The 20,136-nt window shown below is 35.1% G+C and overlaps 1 protein-coding gene across 18 annotated transcripts in view; it reads left to right on the top strand.

The window, feature by feature from the left end:
* The window catches only part of ARB2A (ARB2 cotranscriptional regulator A), a 481,957-nt gene that overhangs the window by 354,013 nt on the left and 107,808 nt on the right, over positions 1-20,136 (top strand). Inside the window, exon 12 of one of the 18 annotated variants that reach the window (XM_011758774.2) lies at positions 6-18,629. The exons of the other annotated variants lie outside the window; for them this stretch is intronic. Within the exon in view, the coding sequence (XP_011757076.2) occupies positions 6-122 (117 nt within the window). The 3' untranslated portion in view covers positions 123-18,629. Of the gene's footprint in view, positions 1-5; positions 18,630-20,136 lie in introns of those variants that run through there. 18 annotated transcript variants of the gene reach the window in all.

Raw genomic sequence — 20,136 nt, forward strand, 5'->3', positions numbered from 1 at the left:
CCTAGACAGCCCTTCTGCAAAGCCTTGGAAAGGAGATGTTTCAGCAGAGTCAGACAGTGTTGAATGCCAGAATAAACAACTCTGATTGTGTTGTGAACATAAGAGCTGTGAAGAGGCACTGACCTCAGCTGCTCCTTTGGTTCCTCTGCAGCATCTACAGATGTGGAGAAATTGTGATGAGCTCTCAAGTCTCAGGGAACAGCTCCTAGAGTCCATCTCAGCCCCCGCATAGCTGCATCATTGACACAGCTGCCCCACCTCTGCTTAGGCAAAGCTTCTATGTGTCACTAATCAGCTTCACATAATTTAAAAGATTTTCCATCACTAGTTCTCTTGGCTTGCTGTGAAAAGGGAAAAGACTGGACCTTAAGAAAACCTTTATACTGAAGTGATTTCAGATTTTTCAGAGATTTAAGATGATATGTAGAAACTTTAATCATAAGATCCCTTAAACAGAAGAATAACCACCCTTAGAGTTGGGAGAAAACCAAGAATGTGTTGTTAAGTAGTTAACAATGTTAAATGTTACAGATATCAAGTAATGTAAGAAATCAACCAAGATACATTGGCCAGGTGTGGTGGCTCATGCCTGTAATTCCAGCACTTTGGGAGGCCAAGGTAGACAGATCACTTGAGGTCAAGAGTTCGAGACCAGCCTGGCTGACATGGTGAAACCCCGTCTCTACTAAAAATACAAAAATTAGCCAGGCATGGTGGTGTGCACCTTAATCCCAGCTACTCAGGAGGCTGAGGCAGGAGAATCGCAGCCTGGGCAACAAAGTGAGACTCTGTCTCAGAAAAAAAAAAGAAAAAGAAATCTACTAAGCCATATCATTTCAATAACTAAGATGCCATTGATACCTTTAGTAATAATTTCAGTGGCATAGTTAGTAAAGGCAGATGTCAAACAACAGTCCAAAGTCTTCATATTTGCCCAGATTTTCTCCTGCCTCAATTTAAAAAATAAATTTCAACTCCTGACTCCAATAGATCTTCACTGTCATTCTGAAAATGTCTCTTTATCAAACATTTTGGTTATCTTGTATTTCCCATAGACATGGCAAGTATTTTTAATCTAAGATGCTGAGCCCCTTTAGAGTATAAGCAGAATAGTGTTTTTGTACAAATGTGCATTTTCTTTAAAGATGGTTGATAGCCTTCATCACATATTCAAAGGGGAGCATGACTCTTCTTTGGATCTACAGTTACAGAATTTAAGAAGCACCTTCCCTTTTGCCACCTTTTCAAATGATTTCCTTTGACAGTACCTATCTAATAGGTAATTTCTGGTTTTCTTTGAATCTATATGTTCTAGATATCTCCAACTCAGTGTCATATCAAGGCCCTAAGTTGCATTTTACATTAGTCTTTTAAGTTTAGACTAAATAATGTATTGATTATTGCCTTTCTTGTTCTTATACTTTTATCAATCCTTGGCACTTTAATTAAAATCTTATCATAATGAACAATTTCTTTTCCCTAGAAGTTTTCTTATTCACTAAGAAATCATGAGGTGTTTGGATATCTGTCCTTATTTCAAAGCATGATGCTTTTCTGGAATTAGCATCTGTTTCAATAATTTCATTTTTTTAAAAAAGATATACTGTATATCCTTGTTTATTATACTAAATCTGTTTCATGGCGATTTGTTTTTCAGAATAGCCACTTTTGTTTATGCCTTTCTTCTAGAAATAGTCTTGCCTACTAAACAATATTGGTTTTCTTGGCAAAATCTATTCAAGATTTATTCTTTTCAGAATGCAAAATGGTATTATTTATGTCAAATGTGTTTTTAAAGTGAAGACTACAAAGCCATTGCAATTAAACCTAGTGGAAATGTACTTGAGAGAGTGATTCTAAAGTGAAAGAATAAAACTTAGAAAGATAGTTAAGGAAATTTTGAAGGTAAAGATTTAGGTGGCCAATTATTTACCAGTGTGATGGTGGTGGTGGTGATGGGCAAAATAACAAAAACAAATATTTATTTATTGGAAAGTGAATTGGTACAACCTTCATGAAAGGTTGTTAGGTAATTCATATGGAAAGCTTTTAAAATGTGCATTTCCATTTGCCCATCATTTCAACTTTTAATAATTTTTATAAGAAAATAATTGTGTGTGGCCAGGCGCAGTGGCTCATGCCTATAATCCCAGCACTTTGGGAGGCCGAGGCGGGCGGATCACAAGGTCAAGAGATCGAGACCATTCTGATCAACATGGTAAAAACCCGTCTCTACTAAAAGTACAAAAATTAACTGGGTGTGGTGATGCACGCCTGTAGTCCCAGCTACTCAGGAGGCTGAAACAGGAGAATGGCATGAATCCAGGAGGCAGAGGTTGCAGTGAGCCAAGATCAGATGCCCCTGGACTCCAGTCCGGCAACAGAGCAAGACTCCGTCTCAAAAAAATAAAGGAAAGAAAAGAAAATAATTGTGTGTGTGTGTGTTTGTGTGTGTGTGTGTGTGTGTGTGTGTAAGGATTTAGCAAAAAGAGTGGTCATGCAGAAATTTTTTAAAAAGCTTAACAGCAAAAAATTTGAAACAACCTAAATGTTTAACAAAGGGTTAAGTAAATAAAATTAAACATGATAGACAGTTAAAATTGTATTACAGAACCACAGTTTTGATAGAAAGTTCAGAGTAAATTGTTGAATGAAGCAAAACAACTTATTAAACTTCATACCATTTTTAAAATATATATTACATAGAGAAAAAATCTAAATGTATATACAGGTATTGGTATTGTTCGTGATTTTTTTTAGAATTTTTGCTGTATGTATTTGTTATACAATTTTAAACATCCAAGAAATATTTTTTAAAGGAAGGCTTTAGGAGATCTAGAGTTCCCAAAGATACACATTCTCCTAGTCATCTTTGTTTCTAAAATAGTATTTTCTCCTTACAAAGCAATATTTAAAAGGGTAAATCTGACCTATTCATTTTTAGTCACATTTTTAGTTTCTGTAAAAGAAAGGCAATTATCTAAATGGAGGAATATGGAGCCATATACATTAGAAAAACATTGCTAAAAATTAAGGTTTGTTTTTTTTTTAAATCAGAGGCCCATTAATGTTAAAGAGCTCCAGCGTAGCACAGTGAGTGAAGACACCTGCCATATGTCTGCTTTTCTGCACAACATGGTAATTTACAATTACAATTAGTGTGTTTATATACCTCTGTAGTTAACTCATATTTAGAATATAATGTAAGCCCAAATCATTTTCATGTTTCTGAATGTTTACTTTTCAATTTTAAAAAGCATTTGAAAATATCAAAATCCTGATTTTAACACAGTAGAATCTTCTTTGCTTGTCATTTTTGAAGAAACCAAATGAATATAAATGAGCTCTATGGATTTCTGAGTTGGAAGGCAAGGTCAGTTCCTGTGATTACATCCCCAGCCAGTTGAAAGATGAACTGTCATGAACTGAATCCACCCCAATACCCAGTGAAATCCTTAAAACAAGTCATTAGCATTATCATGGCTACACCAGTGAAGAGAAACATGACAGGAAGCTTTGGGAGAGGCTACATAGTTTATCGAAGGGGCTACCTCTAGAAAACAGTTCAGCACCTAAGTCTGTTAAGCTGCAACTGTGTCACCTCACTTTCCAGCTAGGAGCACAGCTACTAGGCAGAATTAGCTACTTTGGTCTTGAACCTTGGACTTAGGTTCTCTTCCTGCAGCTTCCATCAAAATGACAAAATACAAACTAGCTTCACTTGCTGCTGTCACCTCTTCTATTGCCAAAGACTGTGGTTGGAAAAGGAAACGTTGGGGCCTTCCTGAGATTTCACTACATCTAAAAATCAATATTCTTTTTTAAAACTGTATAGCCTGAATGTCATTTCTTCTTCAAATGAATAACTGTATTGCTTAACAAGTAGTCCTCCTTTTCCTTTCAGCATATATAATGTAGACCATCTTCCAGGTCTAAGTCGTGTGGCCAGGGCAGTGTATAAGATGCATTGGGTTGATTCATTATTTTAGAATGGATGATAATATTCCTAAATCTGCTTTAAAACTTTGAGTATTATTGATTGAGTAGTGGAAAATCTTAACATATACCTTTTTAATTGAAAGAGAATTTGTTTCAGTATGCCACGCTATTCGTTTTCTAGGACTGCCAAACAAACTACCACAGATTGGGTGGCTTGAACAACAGAAATTTATTTTCACGCAGTTCTGGAGGCTAAAAGTCTGAGATGAGGTTGTGGGCAGGGTTGGTTCCTTGTGAGAGTTTTCAGGGAAGGATCTGGCCCAGGCTTTTTTCCTTGGCTTGTAGATGGCTGTATTCTCCCTGTATCTTTATATTGTCTTCCTTCTGTATATGTGTGTGTCTCTATTTCCTCTTTTTATAAGTGATATTAGATTAGGACCTATCCTAATGACCTCATTTTAACCTAATTACCTCAGTAAAGATCCGTTTCGAAATACAGTCACATTCTAAGATACTAGAGCTTGGGACTTCCATACATAAATTTGGTGGCGGACACAATTCACCCAATAACAGCTACTACCCCTACTTAGAGAAAAAAATAGGTGATCAGGGATAGGTTTAGAAAGGCAGAGAGACTTTGTTTCCTACAAAGGAGTTAAATAAGGTGGTATGATGGAAAGGAAAGAGTATTAGCCACAGAGTCAAAGAGTCCCAGATCTGCATTCAAATAATACCACCATTCTAGGGATATCTTCTCAGGAAAATTTTACCAAAAATAAGATTTCTTCCCTCCCAATCAATAACCTTCTGGGCTGAAGAATTACAGTAACTTCTTATTTATCTGTATTTTCGGAGCAGGACAATTGAACTCTCATCAGTCTCACTTATATTAGGAAGAAAATTTTGATATTTTGATAGAGATATGATTCTTAAATTTCCCCAGAAAAATGGATATGTGAACTTATTAAGAAAGCTGTGTCACTTTTCACTAAGAATTGTCAGCCACTAAGTTTATCAAGCTAATGTACAGAACAGTCAGTTGACTTGCCTTTAATTTGTTGTCATTGTGTTTATGAAAAGCAGAACTAAAAACAGAAGAGAACAAGTTTAGACAGTGACTGTTTTCATAAACAGTTTTAATAATATTGCTAAATCCAAGAAGACACTAAGTTTTTTACATTTATTAACTGTAAATATTTCTGTAATAATCAACCATTAAATAATACAGATATTGTAAATGATCACCTCATTTCAAACATTTTTTGGCACCAGTCTGCTTGCTAAATATGTATTACCTTTGACATTTAAACCAAAGAGAAGAGATGGGGAAAAAAAAAAAAAAACCTCCCCATACAGGAATTTAGTGTGTTATTCTTTACTCCCCTGAAAAGCCAATCACCGCAACACCATAGGGAAAAAAGAACGTTTTGCTGCTTCTGTGTCACATCATTAAAGTAGTTAATCTGCAGCCATAAATTTTTGTCTTCTGGGCCAAGAAATTTCAAGTAAAATACTAACAAAAATGTAACACTTTTAAATGAGAAGTGAAAGCATCTTTATCCTTTTTATTTGAGTTTCCAGAAATGGCATGCTCCATAAAAAATTGTATCATTTTTATTTTTAAACTGAGTTTCTTGCATTAGTAAACAATTTATTTGGTGAACATTCTCTGTGCACATATATACACCATGTGAACATTTAAGAAACAGAAGGTGCTTGAATTTGTGAGATTTAAATATTTTCTCACAGTTGATCCAGTGATACTACAGTTGAAATAAAACCATATATAAATGAAATACCACTTTCTACTAAGATGTAAGTATAGATTTTTTAATTATTGTTTTAATGAGGACAATAACAATTCCATGTATTCAGTGGAACATCTCGTAAATCTTTAGCATGTTTACTCTCATATGCATTCTAAGACTCACCATAAAACTACCTATCCTAATTACAGATATGCATATTCATTTTATTACATTATCTAACTAGACATATTTTATATTGCTAATTTTCCTGCAAATATTATTAACTTTTAAAACTATAGGCAATTATTTGATATCTCATTTATGTTGTTCTCCTAAAAATGTGCATACACATATCAGTATACATATTTTAAGTATATTATGTGAAATATGGATTATGTAGACCATACATAATACCCCAGGACATGACAAGCAAAATGGTAATACTTACCATAGCAATATTTGGCCATTTCCAAGACATCCTTGCTGTGGTCCCAAACCAACTCCTGCTTTTCCTCCAGGCCCCGCATCTTCATATTCGTGTAAGCAGTAACATTGTACCTCTATACTTTATCCTCAGTGACCAAATTTCTAATTAGCACCTGTTAAGGGCTAGGCACTAAAGATTCAGAATTAGACAAGAAGCACATAAGCCTGAGAGAGGAAAGAATTGAGAAAATCAAGGATTACATCACCAAGCGAACAGTGTGAGAGGAATGGGCAGAGGAACAACACAAAGAAAGGAGCAAAGAACTCAGTGGAAATATATGGAAACATTCTTAAGAACAGGGAACAACATAAAGGATAACTAGGAGTGGAGGGGGGTGAGGAGAGAGAGAGAGAGCAAGAGAGAGATGACCAAAAGTCAGGAAGGGGAGGAAAAGTGAAGGGAGTTTATTTTGACTGAAAATCTGGACTGTAATTTGTTACTGAAATTAAGAGTTAAATGTAGTGGTAAAAATACACTCATAGACAAAAAGTTATATAGTTCTCAGTATATAATTACTTGAGGCTTCCAAAATGCATGAGAAGAAATATTTTTTTAATTATTTCAAAAATAATTAAATATTAATATATCAGTCTTTCAAAAAGACATTGAACAGCACAATAGATAATTTATTTAATTGTAGTACTTTTGTTAATGACGTTTTTGTCATTCAAGACAAAAAAAAATCATTCTTCCTGTGACTGGTTTTTATATCGACTTATGTCAAATAGCCTAGGTCGTAACACTAAGTTCTAAGGTTCTAAAGGCCTTTCTTCCAGGAACTAATGTCATTTAGTACTGGTGTAAACCTTCTTGATGATTTGCATTGGCACCATGGATCAGCAAATCCAGAGTTATTAATGGCTTAGCAGATCCACTGGCCTGTTCTTATCAAGAGTCAATTGTCTTCATTAGACTTTTGATTTAAAAAAAAAAAAAAATGTTAATCAGTTTCTTTAAGTTTATTATAATCTCATAAATAAACCACTAAAAAGTGTTTGGAAGTTGAAGAAACCACCAGACACAAGACAATCTCTTAAGTAAAAGCCTACTTGCCTTTGTTTACAAAAACATGTATCTGATTAGAAACTCTGTTGACTGCCATGGAATACAGTTAAACTGTTTCTGTTTACAGCTCATTATACGAGAGAATACCTAGCATCATACTGGAGATAAAATAGATATCAATAAATTTTTTAATCAAACAGTTGACAAGATAAATAATTAATTCTTCTGCATTTTATTCTCATATGAAATTAAAATGATTGGTATACTCCTGGTCAGAGTCATTCTGAGAACAGCAGCAAAAAAACCAACTACCTTTGTAAGAATTATTGAAAACCATTTAGGCATAAAGAACAATGCAGTTCTTAATTATACTTTTTTTGTGAAATGAGGAAACTGTATATATATCTTTAGTTATTATTAAGTCCGGTGTTGCTTCCATCTGTGAATACTGAAATGCCTTAATGTATATATTGATCCTTATAAAACTTTCTAAAATGAGAGTCCAGTTTCTAAAATGAGTCCCTATAAAACTGCAGAATTCTAAAAAGATTCATTTTTCCCCCAAGTCATGCAGACTCATTGGTGTCAGTGGCTATGAATGAACACATGAGTCCTGACACCACACTTTGTTTTTAAATACAAGTGACACTTTTTAGCATAAACTGTTTCAGCAGGTGAATTTTTTTGCAGATAGGCCAAAAATCCATTAGAACCCAGCACTGATAGATCTATTTCTTAAGAATGTCTCTTACTTCTGATAATCCCCAAAGTATGTATAATGAAACATGTTAGGTGAATAATTTTGAGAGGTCTGCTCAAGGCAGTGGGCTCATGTTTAGTGCATTCCACTGGGCAATTGCCTTTTCAGACCCTTACCATCTACAGAGGAGAGCCAGAAGACATATACTCTCATAGCTTAAGGTTCCTAAAAGTTAAATATGTTGGAATTTAATAAGAATATTTAGAAAATGGAAGTTAAGTAATTATTCTAAGAACACTGAGGGTTTTTTGAGTTATTCGTAACTCAACTTGAGGTAGAATATAGCTCACTCGAATCATAATGCCGGATGAGTTGTTTTCCAACCAGCTCTTAAAATGTTTTACATGTTATAGTTTTAATATTATAGTTTAAAAGGGTTAGTAAATGCTTTTCCAGAATGAATTTTCACATTGTCTTCTGGAAAGCATGTACTAACCCCGTTATTGTCCAATGCTTCTGCTCTCTTACCCGAGAGAGATAGCTTATAGCTAGTTTTCAGTTGTTTATGAATACATTGTTTATTTGGGAAATTATCCACAATGAACCATCATCTTAGACTAGCTTCTCCTTGTTTCCCAGTATATTTTCTTTTTCTTTTTCTTTTTTTTTTTTTTTTTTGAGACGGAGTCTCGCTCTGTCGCCCAGGCTGGAGTGCAGTGGCCGGATCTCAGCTCACTGCAAGCTCCGCCTCCCGAGTTCACGCCATTCTCCTGCCTCAGCCTCCCGAGTAGCTGGGACTACAGGCGCCCGCCACCTCGCCCGGCTAGTTTTTTTGTATTTTTTTTGGTAGAGACGGGGTTTCAACGTGTTAGCCAGGATGGTCTCGATCTCCTGACCTCGTGATCCGCCCGTCTCGGCCTCCCAAAGTGCTGGGATTACAGGCTTGAGCCACCGCGCCCGGCCTTCCCAGTATATTTTCTATGCCACTTTTTCCCACTACCAAACTAGTATCTTCTCAGCAAATGCAAACTACTTTTAATTATGCCAAGTAAAACATAATCAGGAGAATAAACTCCCTCTCTCCCACTATCCCTCCTTCTATAATTATTATGAAGTATTAGAAAACTGAATATGAATAACGTTGGATTGCCTACCACTTTTAGTCATCTATAGCAGTTACATGGATAATCTAGAAACTTCTTGCCCTTAAACACATATTAGCATTTTAAAATGCCACTATTATAATTTACTGTATAGTAATTTTACATATTCAAATATGTAGACATGAATTCAAACATGAATACATGAATATCAAGCTCATGTTTTATAGCACTGAAAAAGAAGCTGAATACAATCTACTCTTCTCAGTTACTGTACTAGTATAGACTCTTCATTTTAAGTGACATAACCCCAATTCAAGCTTCTTACCAAAAAAGAAAAAGAGAAGTATTGATTCATGTAAACTGAAAAACCCAGATGTAGATCTACTTCTGGTATCAACAGATCCTGGGACTCAAACTCTGTCATCCAAACTCCTTCAGTCTCTCTTTCTACTTTTCTTTACCTGTTGGCCTCATTCTTTCTTTCTCGCAGAAAGGGCTTTTTCACACAAACAGGCAGGGTATCTACAGGCAGTCGCAGCAACTTCTATTCAGCATAATCTGAGAGAAACAGCCTTCTCTCTGCCCTAGCATCTAAATATCACTGAAGCCAAAGAGGTCACATATTAGGACAGGCTGTGATTGGCCAGCCTGAGCCAGTACCCGTATCTATGAGGGGGTTGGGGGTAGGGCATGGTATTATAATTAACAGCCTAGTGAAGACTATATGGAGTTGAAGAGAAATGCTTCCCCAGAGAAGAGTTTTGAATATGTCTACCATCATTGTCCTTGTGTCAATTTTTCCAGTTTCTTGAAAAATTTAATATACGGGCCACAGTTAGATCTCAGGTTTCTGATACAGAGAAAAGAGAAAGTGTAGGATACTGCACGCAGGAAGATCCAATATTATAAACACTAGAGCTGATCCATCACTTGACCGATTTTCGAATCTGTGATTCTGAAATAGACCTCAATGTTAGCACAGTGCCCCAAATCATTTTTGCTGTATCAACCAATTACCACATAAAGCCTGAGGCCTGCTATGTGGAGGGCCTTCTTTCAGTACTATTCATTTCATTCAGAACCTGTAATCCCTGACATGAGCCCACTTATCCACCTACCTATATCCGAAGATAGCTTGCTGGCATTGGTACCACAGACCAGGAGAACATGTAAGCATACAGAGACTTAGTCTGTTAGTTCTTCATATTAATCCTATTTTATCTTATGGTATAATCAATTTAATCTTTTTAAGGGAGAGCTGCTAATATTTTAGGATTATTCTTACCAGTACTTAATTTCTGTCTTGATCATACTTTCATTTGGTATCTATCTTTTTAACAACTAACAGTAGATTGTAATAATCAGTTTTATAGAAATTCTTTGGGATTAGCAAGGTCCTTATATTTGTCATCTCATTTGTTCCTAAGCTTCAGGCAAAGTAATCCCTAAAATCTCACTGATAAACATGTTTTATTTTGAAATTGCAGTGAAAAATAATGACCCAGAACCTAGATTGTTATGCATATATTATGTTTATATCTAATTAAATTCTTACAGTGCTCTTGTTTTTGTTCTTTTCCCCAGTTCTGATTTTCTGTTTTTAATTTCTGAAATAACTTTGTTGTATATGATTTTCTTGTAGTCTGCCTTAAATTCCTAGTGGACAGAAATAGGGGTATTAGGTCATCAATAAATTAGTCAAGCAAACTAAAATCACTATACCAGCTACTGTTCTTCCTCTTATATCCTCAGAGAAGGTAGAAAATATACGGTTAATGTCCTTTCAATGCTTTACATAGAGCAAACTTATTTAATACAGTAGTTCCCCCCTTATTTGCAATTTTGCTTTCCACAGTTTCAGTTACTTACAGTCAGTCATAGCCAAAAAATGTTAAATGGAAAATTCCAGAAATAAACAATTCTTAAGTTTTAAGTTGCGCATTATTCTAAGTAGTATGATGAACTCTCATGCTATCCTTCTCTGTCTCTCATGGAATATTAATCATTCCTTTGTCCAGAATATTCACTCCATATATGCCACCCTCCCATTAGTCACTTAATAGCTGTCTCAGTTACTGTATCAGCTGTGGCAGTATCATAGTGCTTGTGTTCACATAATCCTTATTTTACTTAATAATGACCCCAAAGGGCAAGAGTAGTGATGATAGCATATTGTGATAATTGGTCTATCTTACTATTACTTACTGTTCATCTCTTACTCTGCCTGATTTATAAATTAAACTTTATCATAGGTATGTGTGCATAAAACAAAACACTGTATATCTAGGATTTGGTACTATCCATGATTTCAGGCATCCACTGGGGGATAAGGGAGGATTACTGTATCACCTAGTGACTATATTTCAAAACGGACTTGCTCTCACTAAAACAATTTCATCATTTGATATGTTGATAAACAAGTCAATTTATTATAAAATATTTTATTTCATTAATTACAAGACATAATTTTAACTAGCTAAGGTTGGAATCATCTTGCAATAAGTGATAAGAAAGCATCATGCCATAGCTTAATTGGCAATGTTTTTCTTTCTAAATGATACAAAAAGTAATGATGAATCTTATAATCAATGGTGTCTTGGATGTGATGACACATGATACTATAATTGACTGTTATAGGTCTTTGTTTCCCCTAAAGAGTTCATTTAAGTCAAATATCTATTGGTCCACATATTTTGAGAACACTAGGTTTGGTTTAAAGATTCCCTTTTGTAAAGTGAAGTTTCTTTTGGTGATGTTAATTACTCCCTACTGTGTCTATTTTGTAACATCAGATTTTTGTTAATGTATTTCTTAACTCAGAGCACCCTTAGGTTAACAACTCCATTCACTGGTCATTTTTACTCTTCTTTTCGTATGAAAAAAAAAAAAAAAAAACAGTGTCAGTGTCATTTAGATATTAGTAATTTATTTTTAAGATTTAGAAGAAATCTTATGTTTCATTCAAAGCAAAAACAATCTGATATTAAGAACCTGCAATTCTTATGCGTGAAGCTGTTTACATTAATCTCAATAATTCAGTTATGACTCTTGCTCTAAATCTCTCTGGTATGTTTCTACTCTGATTTAGTGCCTTGTTTAAAGATTAATGTTACAGAATAATTTATAGCAGCGTCACAGATGGTATTTGAATCTTTGAAAATGGGCTTTGGAATCCTAGGCACAACTCCGTGGAATCTTAGGTTAACGTCAATGTAAATGTTGAAGTTAAAACGGCTCTAAAAGGTCGTGAGAGAAATGTCATTATCCCTTTCTTAAAACCATAAATTTTGAGAGGATTTCATGGGCCAAGTATTTTTACTTCACTAGCATTGATAAGGTATAACTAGCTCCTAGTATGTGACATCACCAGCCACTGTTTGTTGAAAATAAACATTAAAAAAATAAAGCAAATTACCTGTTTTAAACCATTCTAAAGTTCTAGTTACAGGAGAAGTAACTGTTCCTATTTTTACAGCTTCCTTTATGAAATGCTTTATAGAATCCACAAACACAAGTTGCTTTTAGTGTCTTTGCTTTGATGTCTATAAAAGACCCATTCAAAACTAGAGGTAGGTGTTCCTAATGTGCACAGCAGAATTTGGCTGAAGTCATTTGAAGCTATTAGAGATAACCTTTCTCTACATGTCTTTTGGGAGAAAAACTGGTGCCAACAATACCAGTTAAGCTGTAATTAGTGTAACTAACAACTAATATGAAAGAGCAGACTAGAGGTCACTCTTAAGAATTTAAAGGTATTAACAGGTTAAGGTTGTAGGGCATCCTATCCCCCAGCTTAATCTGTTGCCTTAGCTGGTGAGATTTGTTGAAGTCATCAGTGCCCTCTAACCTTGAGGAGTTGCTCTCTCAGAATTTGTTGGTCCCGTGCCAAGTTCCTCCTTCCTGTCTGCTGAGATGGCTTTGAGAATGGCAAATTCATTTTAAAGTTCTTGTCACAAATGACTACAGATTTTTAACCTCTAAATGTGAATGAAAGATTATGGTTTAATTTGCTTTAATATTCTTGTCTTGCCAACCTCAGACTACATTGAAATTGTCATTTTACTGCATTATAGAATATGATTTGTTGAGAACATTTAACATGTATTATAAGAGGAACGCTTAAAATCTAACTATTAAATCAGATGTTGTGTAACTGATTCTAATACATGCTGAATGTTCCAGTTTTTATGGGCTACTTCTTCAAATTTAATTGCCCACCAGTGGCTTTTGTTTATGTTTACAGTCAGTTCTAATGCAGTTAAAGGACAAGAATGTAACAGAGGAATAGCCTCGCTTCCATGAGGTGTAGTTAACCCCTTTCTTCTAGTGTCTGGCTTTGGCTTCCTCCTCTTATGTGATACCAACACATAAACAAGAGAAATGCCCCAGAACTTTAATCATTCTTTTTCTTTTCCCATTAAAGTAATATATGTAAGGTTGTTCCTGTAGTTAGTTTCTACCTAGAAAAGCTAGAAAGTTTTTTTTTTTTTCTTTTAAAGCAGCAAGATAGCACTATTGAGAAAAAGTCAAAAGGAAACTTTTTCCCTTTCAACTTTTTGTTTTGCAGTCTTAATCTCAGGCTGTCATTATTATGATACACATTATAGATTTTTTTAAAGTACACATTATTTACTGTGCATAAAGTAAGTCGGCGTAGGTCCCAATAACTAAACGAAGTTTTAAGATGAGAAGGATCAAACCACACAACCCCAAAGAAAAGAATATTTTAAATTCAGATTATCTAGGTCACTGAACACTCATTAAGGACACATTTAAATACTTTAAGAGCACAGACTTTAAATCCGTAGTTCTTATTTAAGTACCCAAAGAAATAATAACGATGTATTCTTCCCATGAATCCTCCGCCTTCATGTTTTATACACACACCACTGGTGGCTCATAGGTAAACTGTTTTTTTATTTTAATAGTTATTTGTTTATTCTAATATGTATCAGAATAACACAAAACCCATTTAGTGGATGTTATTGTTTGGGACTAGGCAAATAGAGAAAGTGAGTTGAGGTAAAGGAAATGCTAGGTATTTTAGTAGTGCTGGTAATTTGTGCATATAGCAAAATACATAAAAGTGTTGCACAAATTAATACGGAAACAATGCTCTATTGAAACATGAAATTCCCATAATTTTTCTTCTATCCAAGAACTCACAAGGTGCTTTTATCCCTTCATTTCTTCATATTACCTATTTATTGCGGTTTATTTAATTCATGTGTATACTTGGCAGTTTGATCTCTTGTTTCCAGAACAGGCCATCTTCTTTGGACTTTGGTCTTGGATTAGATGATGTCTAAGGCTCCTTCCTGTGAATTTTTAACTTCCTGTGGCAAGATTATTAGTCCTCAGCTAGTTAAGTTCCTCAGCGTTGGGAACCACAGCTATATAACTTGATCTGAGCAGTACCTAGCATGATAACAAACCCAAATAATTATTAATGTGTGTCCTTATTGATTGATTCACATGATCTCATAACAAAATTAAGCATGTTCCTACATGTCCATGTACTTGCCTCAAACTAACAAATATGTTAATTCGTGCATCAATACTTTAAAACTTTTTTTAAAAGGAAGAGACTAATGCTACACTTAAAGTTCACACAGACACCAATCTTTTTTCATGCTAGGATTTCCTGAGCAAAGACACCAAGCACAGTATTAGAAAGCCTTATTTTTTGCCCCTTCCATACTATCTTATGATTAACTATTGAGAGTAAGACATCAAAGCTGAACTGACTTCAAAGCCTGTAACACTTACAGTTTCCAGCTATTACTGTAACCAGCCACTTCACCCGCACAGCAATTCATCTTACAGAGCTGCCTCGCTAGGTTCCACCCCTCTGCTTCCTGCCTTCCCCCTTTACAAACCTATCAAATTAAAAACTACCCTTTCAATGAAACTTAAACCAGTTGAGAGAATTAGCCTGTTTCCTTAATCTTAAGATTATACTATTTAACTATATTATTCATTTATTCACTTTTTTCAAAATTGTACCTTTCACAACAAGGCTTTGGGGTATGTTGACATTAAATATAATGTGTTTCAACCATTTTATTTCAGAAGCAGAATATACACGTGAAGGTGAGTATACACCTACCACTTTAGTTAGGCATCACGCAATGAAAAAGAAAACAATGAGTCTGGCACTTAATTTGACTTTTAACAAAGTAAAAATGAGGAAAACCAAAACACAGATTACTCATCATAAATGCCTGAAATGTGATTACTTTTTAAGCAAGAGAAATAAAGTCTCATGGGTATATAGTTTCCTTGCTCTGTGAAAGTTAATATATTAGCGTGCGAGCTTGTCTTAGACTTTTAACCAACTCACTACCTTATCACAAGCTACTAACATCTTATGCAGACCAGTTTCTTGGAAAACTGTAGAACTAGTATCAGTTGAAGATTTTCATTTTTTCTCTTAATAGTCCAGTTGAAATTGTTATATTATTGAATTATTTGGCACAGTTGGTGGTAAATGTTCAATACCACTGGGGGAAAGCATCTCTTGAGAGTGAATAAATAGCATCCAGATCTTAAAGATATGGTACCGAAAGAACTCACAGAAGACTTAATGATTTAGCTGATCTTAGCCCTGAACTATAGATGAGGTTCTAAATAGACATTATGACAAAGGCTTTGATTGTGGATTATGGAAACTAAAGAGGCTCAATATAATTATTGAATTGTTTTAAGAAATGGAATGGACTGCATTGTAAACTGGCGAGCTTTCCATCTTTTCAAGCAGTCAAATGAAGTCATAATAACCACTTTTCAAGAATTTGATAAAGGGAATTTTTACATTGGATAGATTAGAATAAAGCATCTTTAATATCTACTTCAATTCTAGGGTTCTATGTTTCTAAAATTAAAGGATATAAGGAAACAGAATTGAAGATTAAGCGATAGCTGTTGACTGCAGTCCAGTAATTAGATGGGTTTTGCAAAGAATTCATAAACGGGTATTCTGACAGGATTTGAAAAGGAAACGGCATGATGGCCTGACTAGATAAGGGAAAACAGCAAAATTGATGCACATCTCTTTTGGTGCTAAAGATTGGAAGAGGAGGAACCTACTCTGAAGTGCTCAGGAAAGTAAGCATAAGGAAAATGAGAAAAGAAGCTCAACGAATTTTCGGAGTGCTGAAATAGAAACCAAAGGATTTTCTATCTGTGTTACTTAAAGGAAGCAAACCAAACAGGTAGGAAAAACGAGATGCTAAAATTTTAGGTTTTGGAGATAGATAGTAGATGGATATTTGGAAATGTTCAGTTTGACTTAAGCAATTTCTACAAGGAAATAATGTGATCACAGCAGCTTGTAAGCAAGAGAGCCTCGCACACATGTTTTAACAGGCAGATAAGAAAGGGAGAATCAGATAATCATCACCTTGAGATGTGGTGAAAAAGTGCATGGAAGATATAATAGTAAAAATAGAAGGAATATGCTGACTGGGAGTGGTAGAAATGTTATCTGTGGCAAATTTAATTGATTGTTCTCCCCAGTTCTGTTTTGAGGAGCATAATAATTGCAGAGGACTAAAAAAACACATGGTGAGTGCAAAAAGATGAGAATCACTAACCTATATGTGGCTTTGGGCCAGTTGAACTTCTCTGGATCTGTAATCTTTTAAATATTACATGGTTAGGTAGATGGTTTCTATACTTTGCAGCTCTAAGATTCTTTTCTAATGCCTTAATGCAGGCAGAATTAAATAAGCACTCTATAGCCTAGGAGCTCAAACAGATAAATGTTTCAGCTTGTAACAGCTGGTTTATTTTGGCCTACAGACCACAGCCATGGTAGAAAACTCAGGATAATTTTATGAAGGTTTTGACATTTTAAGGAATATAAAAGTTATGGAGAAATCTCCTGTGTGGGCAGGCAAGAAGTGAGGATACCCAGTGATGCTGCAAAAATGAAGGAGTGCTAGAAAAAGTTAAGATGAGCCCCACCCATTGAGTTTAAAGAAATGATAGGATGTCTACAGAAGACATCCAGGAGAGAACTGTCAGTGTTGCCTAAAGAATGGAAATCAGGCGTCTGCATCAGAAGTGAATCAGTAGGTTTGATTTATTGGCAGTAAAGTGATAGGGAAATCTCATAAATAGATGGTTTCCAGTGAAATAGGAAGAGATACTACCAAAGAACCTTTAGAGAGATGAGAAAAAAGCTAGGAAACAATAAATAAATAAAGGTAGAAAAATAATTTAAATCACCATTTAGCCAAAAATCAGTAATTAAGAAACCACTCCTTAGAAGTAAAATGGACAGACGTTGTTGTTGTTGTTGTTGTTGTTGTTGTTGTTGTTGTTGTCATCGTCGTCGTCAGGACAATTAGGTATTTTTCAGAAGTGTTAAGTCTTTCATTTCCTGGGAATAAATTATATATTAGGGCCTTACAAGTAACTGGGGATTATATATGACTGTTAATGTAGTTGCAGACATTACAGAGTCAACTTTAACATACATTAAATTATAATTTGTATGCCTTGATATATTTTTTTCTCCAAGTTCTGTTATTCTGAGTTTTGTATATAAAAAACTTCCTATCACTATTCTGAGCCATACTCTTTTTTGTTGTTGTTGCTGAGACGGAGTCTTACTGTTGCCCAGGCTGGAATGCAGTGACGCAATCTTGGCTCACTGCAAGCTCTGCCTCCCGGGTTCACACCATTCTCCTGCCTCAACCTCCCGAGTAGCTGGGACTACAGGCACCCGCCACCATGCCCGACTAATTTTGTTTTGTATTTTTAGTAGAGACGGGGTTTCACCATATTAGTGAGGATAGTCTCGATCTCCTGACCTTGTGATCCGCCTGCCTCAGCCTCCCAAAGTGCTGGGATTACAGGCGTGAGCCACGGCACATACTCTATTTTGAAATAAGAATATTGGCTAGGAGTGGTGGCTCACGCCTGTAATCCCAGCACCTGGGAGGCCGAGGTGGGTGGATCACAAGGTCAGGAGTTCGAGACCAGCCTGACCAACATGGTGAAACCCCCATCTCTACTAAAAATACAAAACTTAGCCGAGCATGGTGACGTGCACCTGTAATCCCAGCTACTCAGGAGGCTGAGGCAGGAGAATTGCTTGAACCCCACAGGTGGAGGTTGAAGTTAGCCGAGATCATGCCATTGCACTCCAGCCTGTGCCACAGCCTGTGTGACAGCCTGAGACTCAGTCTCAAAAAAAAAAAAAAAAAGAATATGAATTATACAGAAATGATCATTTATAGCAACATTAATATCAGGAATTTATGCCTATTCTTTTTTAAATGGTGCCTTAATCTATGAGTGAAATTCGTCTTATAAATACGACACATTAGTAGAAAGTTAGGAACAAATACACTTCTCTGAGTATGTTTTATATCACAGTGTATACCTTCCATACTCATCAGTGACATACTTTTTTCAGCTGTCATTAATCCATTTACCTCTGGTTATTGGAATGAAAAGAAATTACCAAAGAATTTTTCACAAGTGTAAATAAATTCCTCTGTGTATGTGTATTGTTGCACTTTTCTCTTTTCTATGTATATGGCCCTTCTCATTTTCTATGTATAAGGCCCTTTTAAAGATTCCAAAGCCAATTCTTCCTTTACTTAAAAAAAAAAAAAAAGAAGAAGAAGAAGAAGCAACTGTGGCAACAGTTCTGAATAGTTTGGCTGAACTCCAACTTTCTGGTTGTTTTGCCACACTTAGTTCCACATCGCTGAGTTGAGAAGGCAGAAGTGACACCGCTCTGTGCTGACCTATTGGTCATGACCACTCCTACCTCATTCTCAGCATTTTCATCCTAATCTACTTCCACACATAATGTACTTCTGCAGCAGTAAACGACGATGTAAAATCTAGAATCAATTAACCAATGCAGTAGCTCGGGATCCACTGGGATTTTTTTCTTTGTGTTATAATTTAAAGCATTTGCTCAGTAGATACCATCTCATCATATATTTCCCATGTGAAAAGAGAAATTAGAAAAAAGTCTCCAAAATCTAAATTAAATATGTATAACAAAGTATTATCATAAAGAGTATACATTTCTTTGATCTAAAGAATATACAGTACTTCAGCCTTCATCAAGAAAAAAAATATGCCTCTGAATGGCTGATTATAGTGTGTACATTGAATCAGAATGTCAGAATCTTCTAAATAAATTGTTATTATGAAATAAGGCAGAACTTCAACTCTGAATTTATATAATTCATTCCATTGTAGATTTTTTTCAATTGAAGAATACATTTCTCAGCCATAAATTGTACTGAGTATGAACGGCAGAGTCATTTGAGCTTTATTGAAAATATAGGAGAATATCATGTTTCCTGTCCTTTTGTTAAACTTGGCATATTGATTTTTTTTTTTTTTTTTTTTTGCACAGCTTATAGTACAGAAATGTGATATACAGCTATGGCAAGACAAACTAACCACATGTGAATTTGTTAAGTACTGCTGGATTAGCAGAAATTGTCTGACTGTGCAAATAGCAAGATTTGACTTTTCCAGGAACTCTTTATGACTTAATCAATTAAAATAACAAGTTTTGATTTTATTGCTCAGAATAAATCATTAGTAAAACTCATTTTCTCTTGATCACTCATTTGTAGGATGTTTACATTCATTTTGCTTCTGTATTTCAAGCAAAGTAATAAATATGTAGAATTGAATCAAAAGTTCAAAGTCAAATATAGGAAGATAAAGATGTAATAAATGTTATCTCTTAACAGTAGTTTATAAATTTTGCTGAGAAGAATATTCTAGATTTTTATTTAAATTTGCCATTGCTATTCTTTCTCATTCTCTTTGGTGTTCATGATTTTGTTTTCCTTAGACTCAAAGGTAACAAGATTTATACTTGGCTAATACATCTTTCTGCATTTAAATATAGAACCTTGTAGAGGGTTTCTGAAGTAGGACTAGTTTGCTCTTCTCTTCACCGTATTAAACCTCCTTCTTAAATACATCTATTATATAGTTTACCTTGCCCAGCTTCAAAGAGTAGAGATGGAGAAAGGATGAGCTATCACTCAGCAGAGACGGTTCCCATGGTTTCTTAGAAATGCTAATGTGTTACCTATCATGTTTATAAAGTTCTCTGAAGCAGATAAGCCATTGTGTGGTTTTCTGCAAAACAAAAATGACAGT

This window comes from Macaca nemestrina, chromosome 6, assembly GCF_043159975.1.
Source record: "Macaca nemestrina isolate mMacNem1 chromosome 6, mMacNem.hap1, whole genome shotgun sequence".
Taxonomy (NCBI): domain Eukaryota; kingdom Metazoa; phylum Chordata; class Mammalia; order Primates; family Cercopithecidae; genus Macaca; species Macaca nemestrina.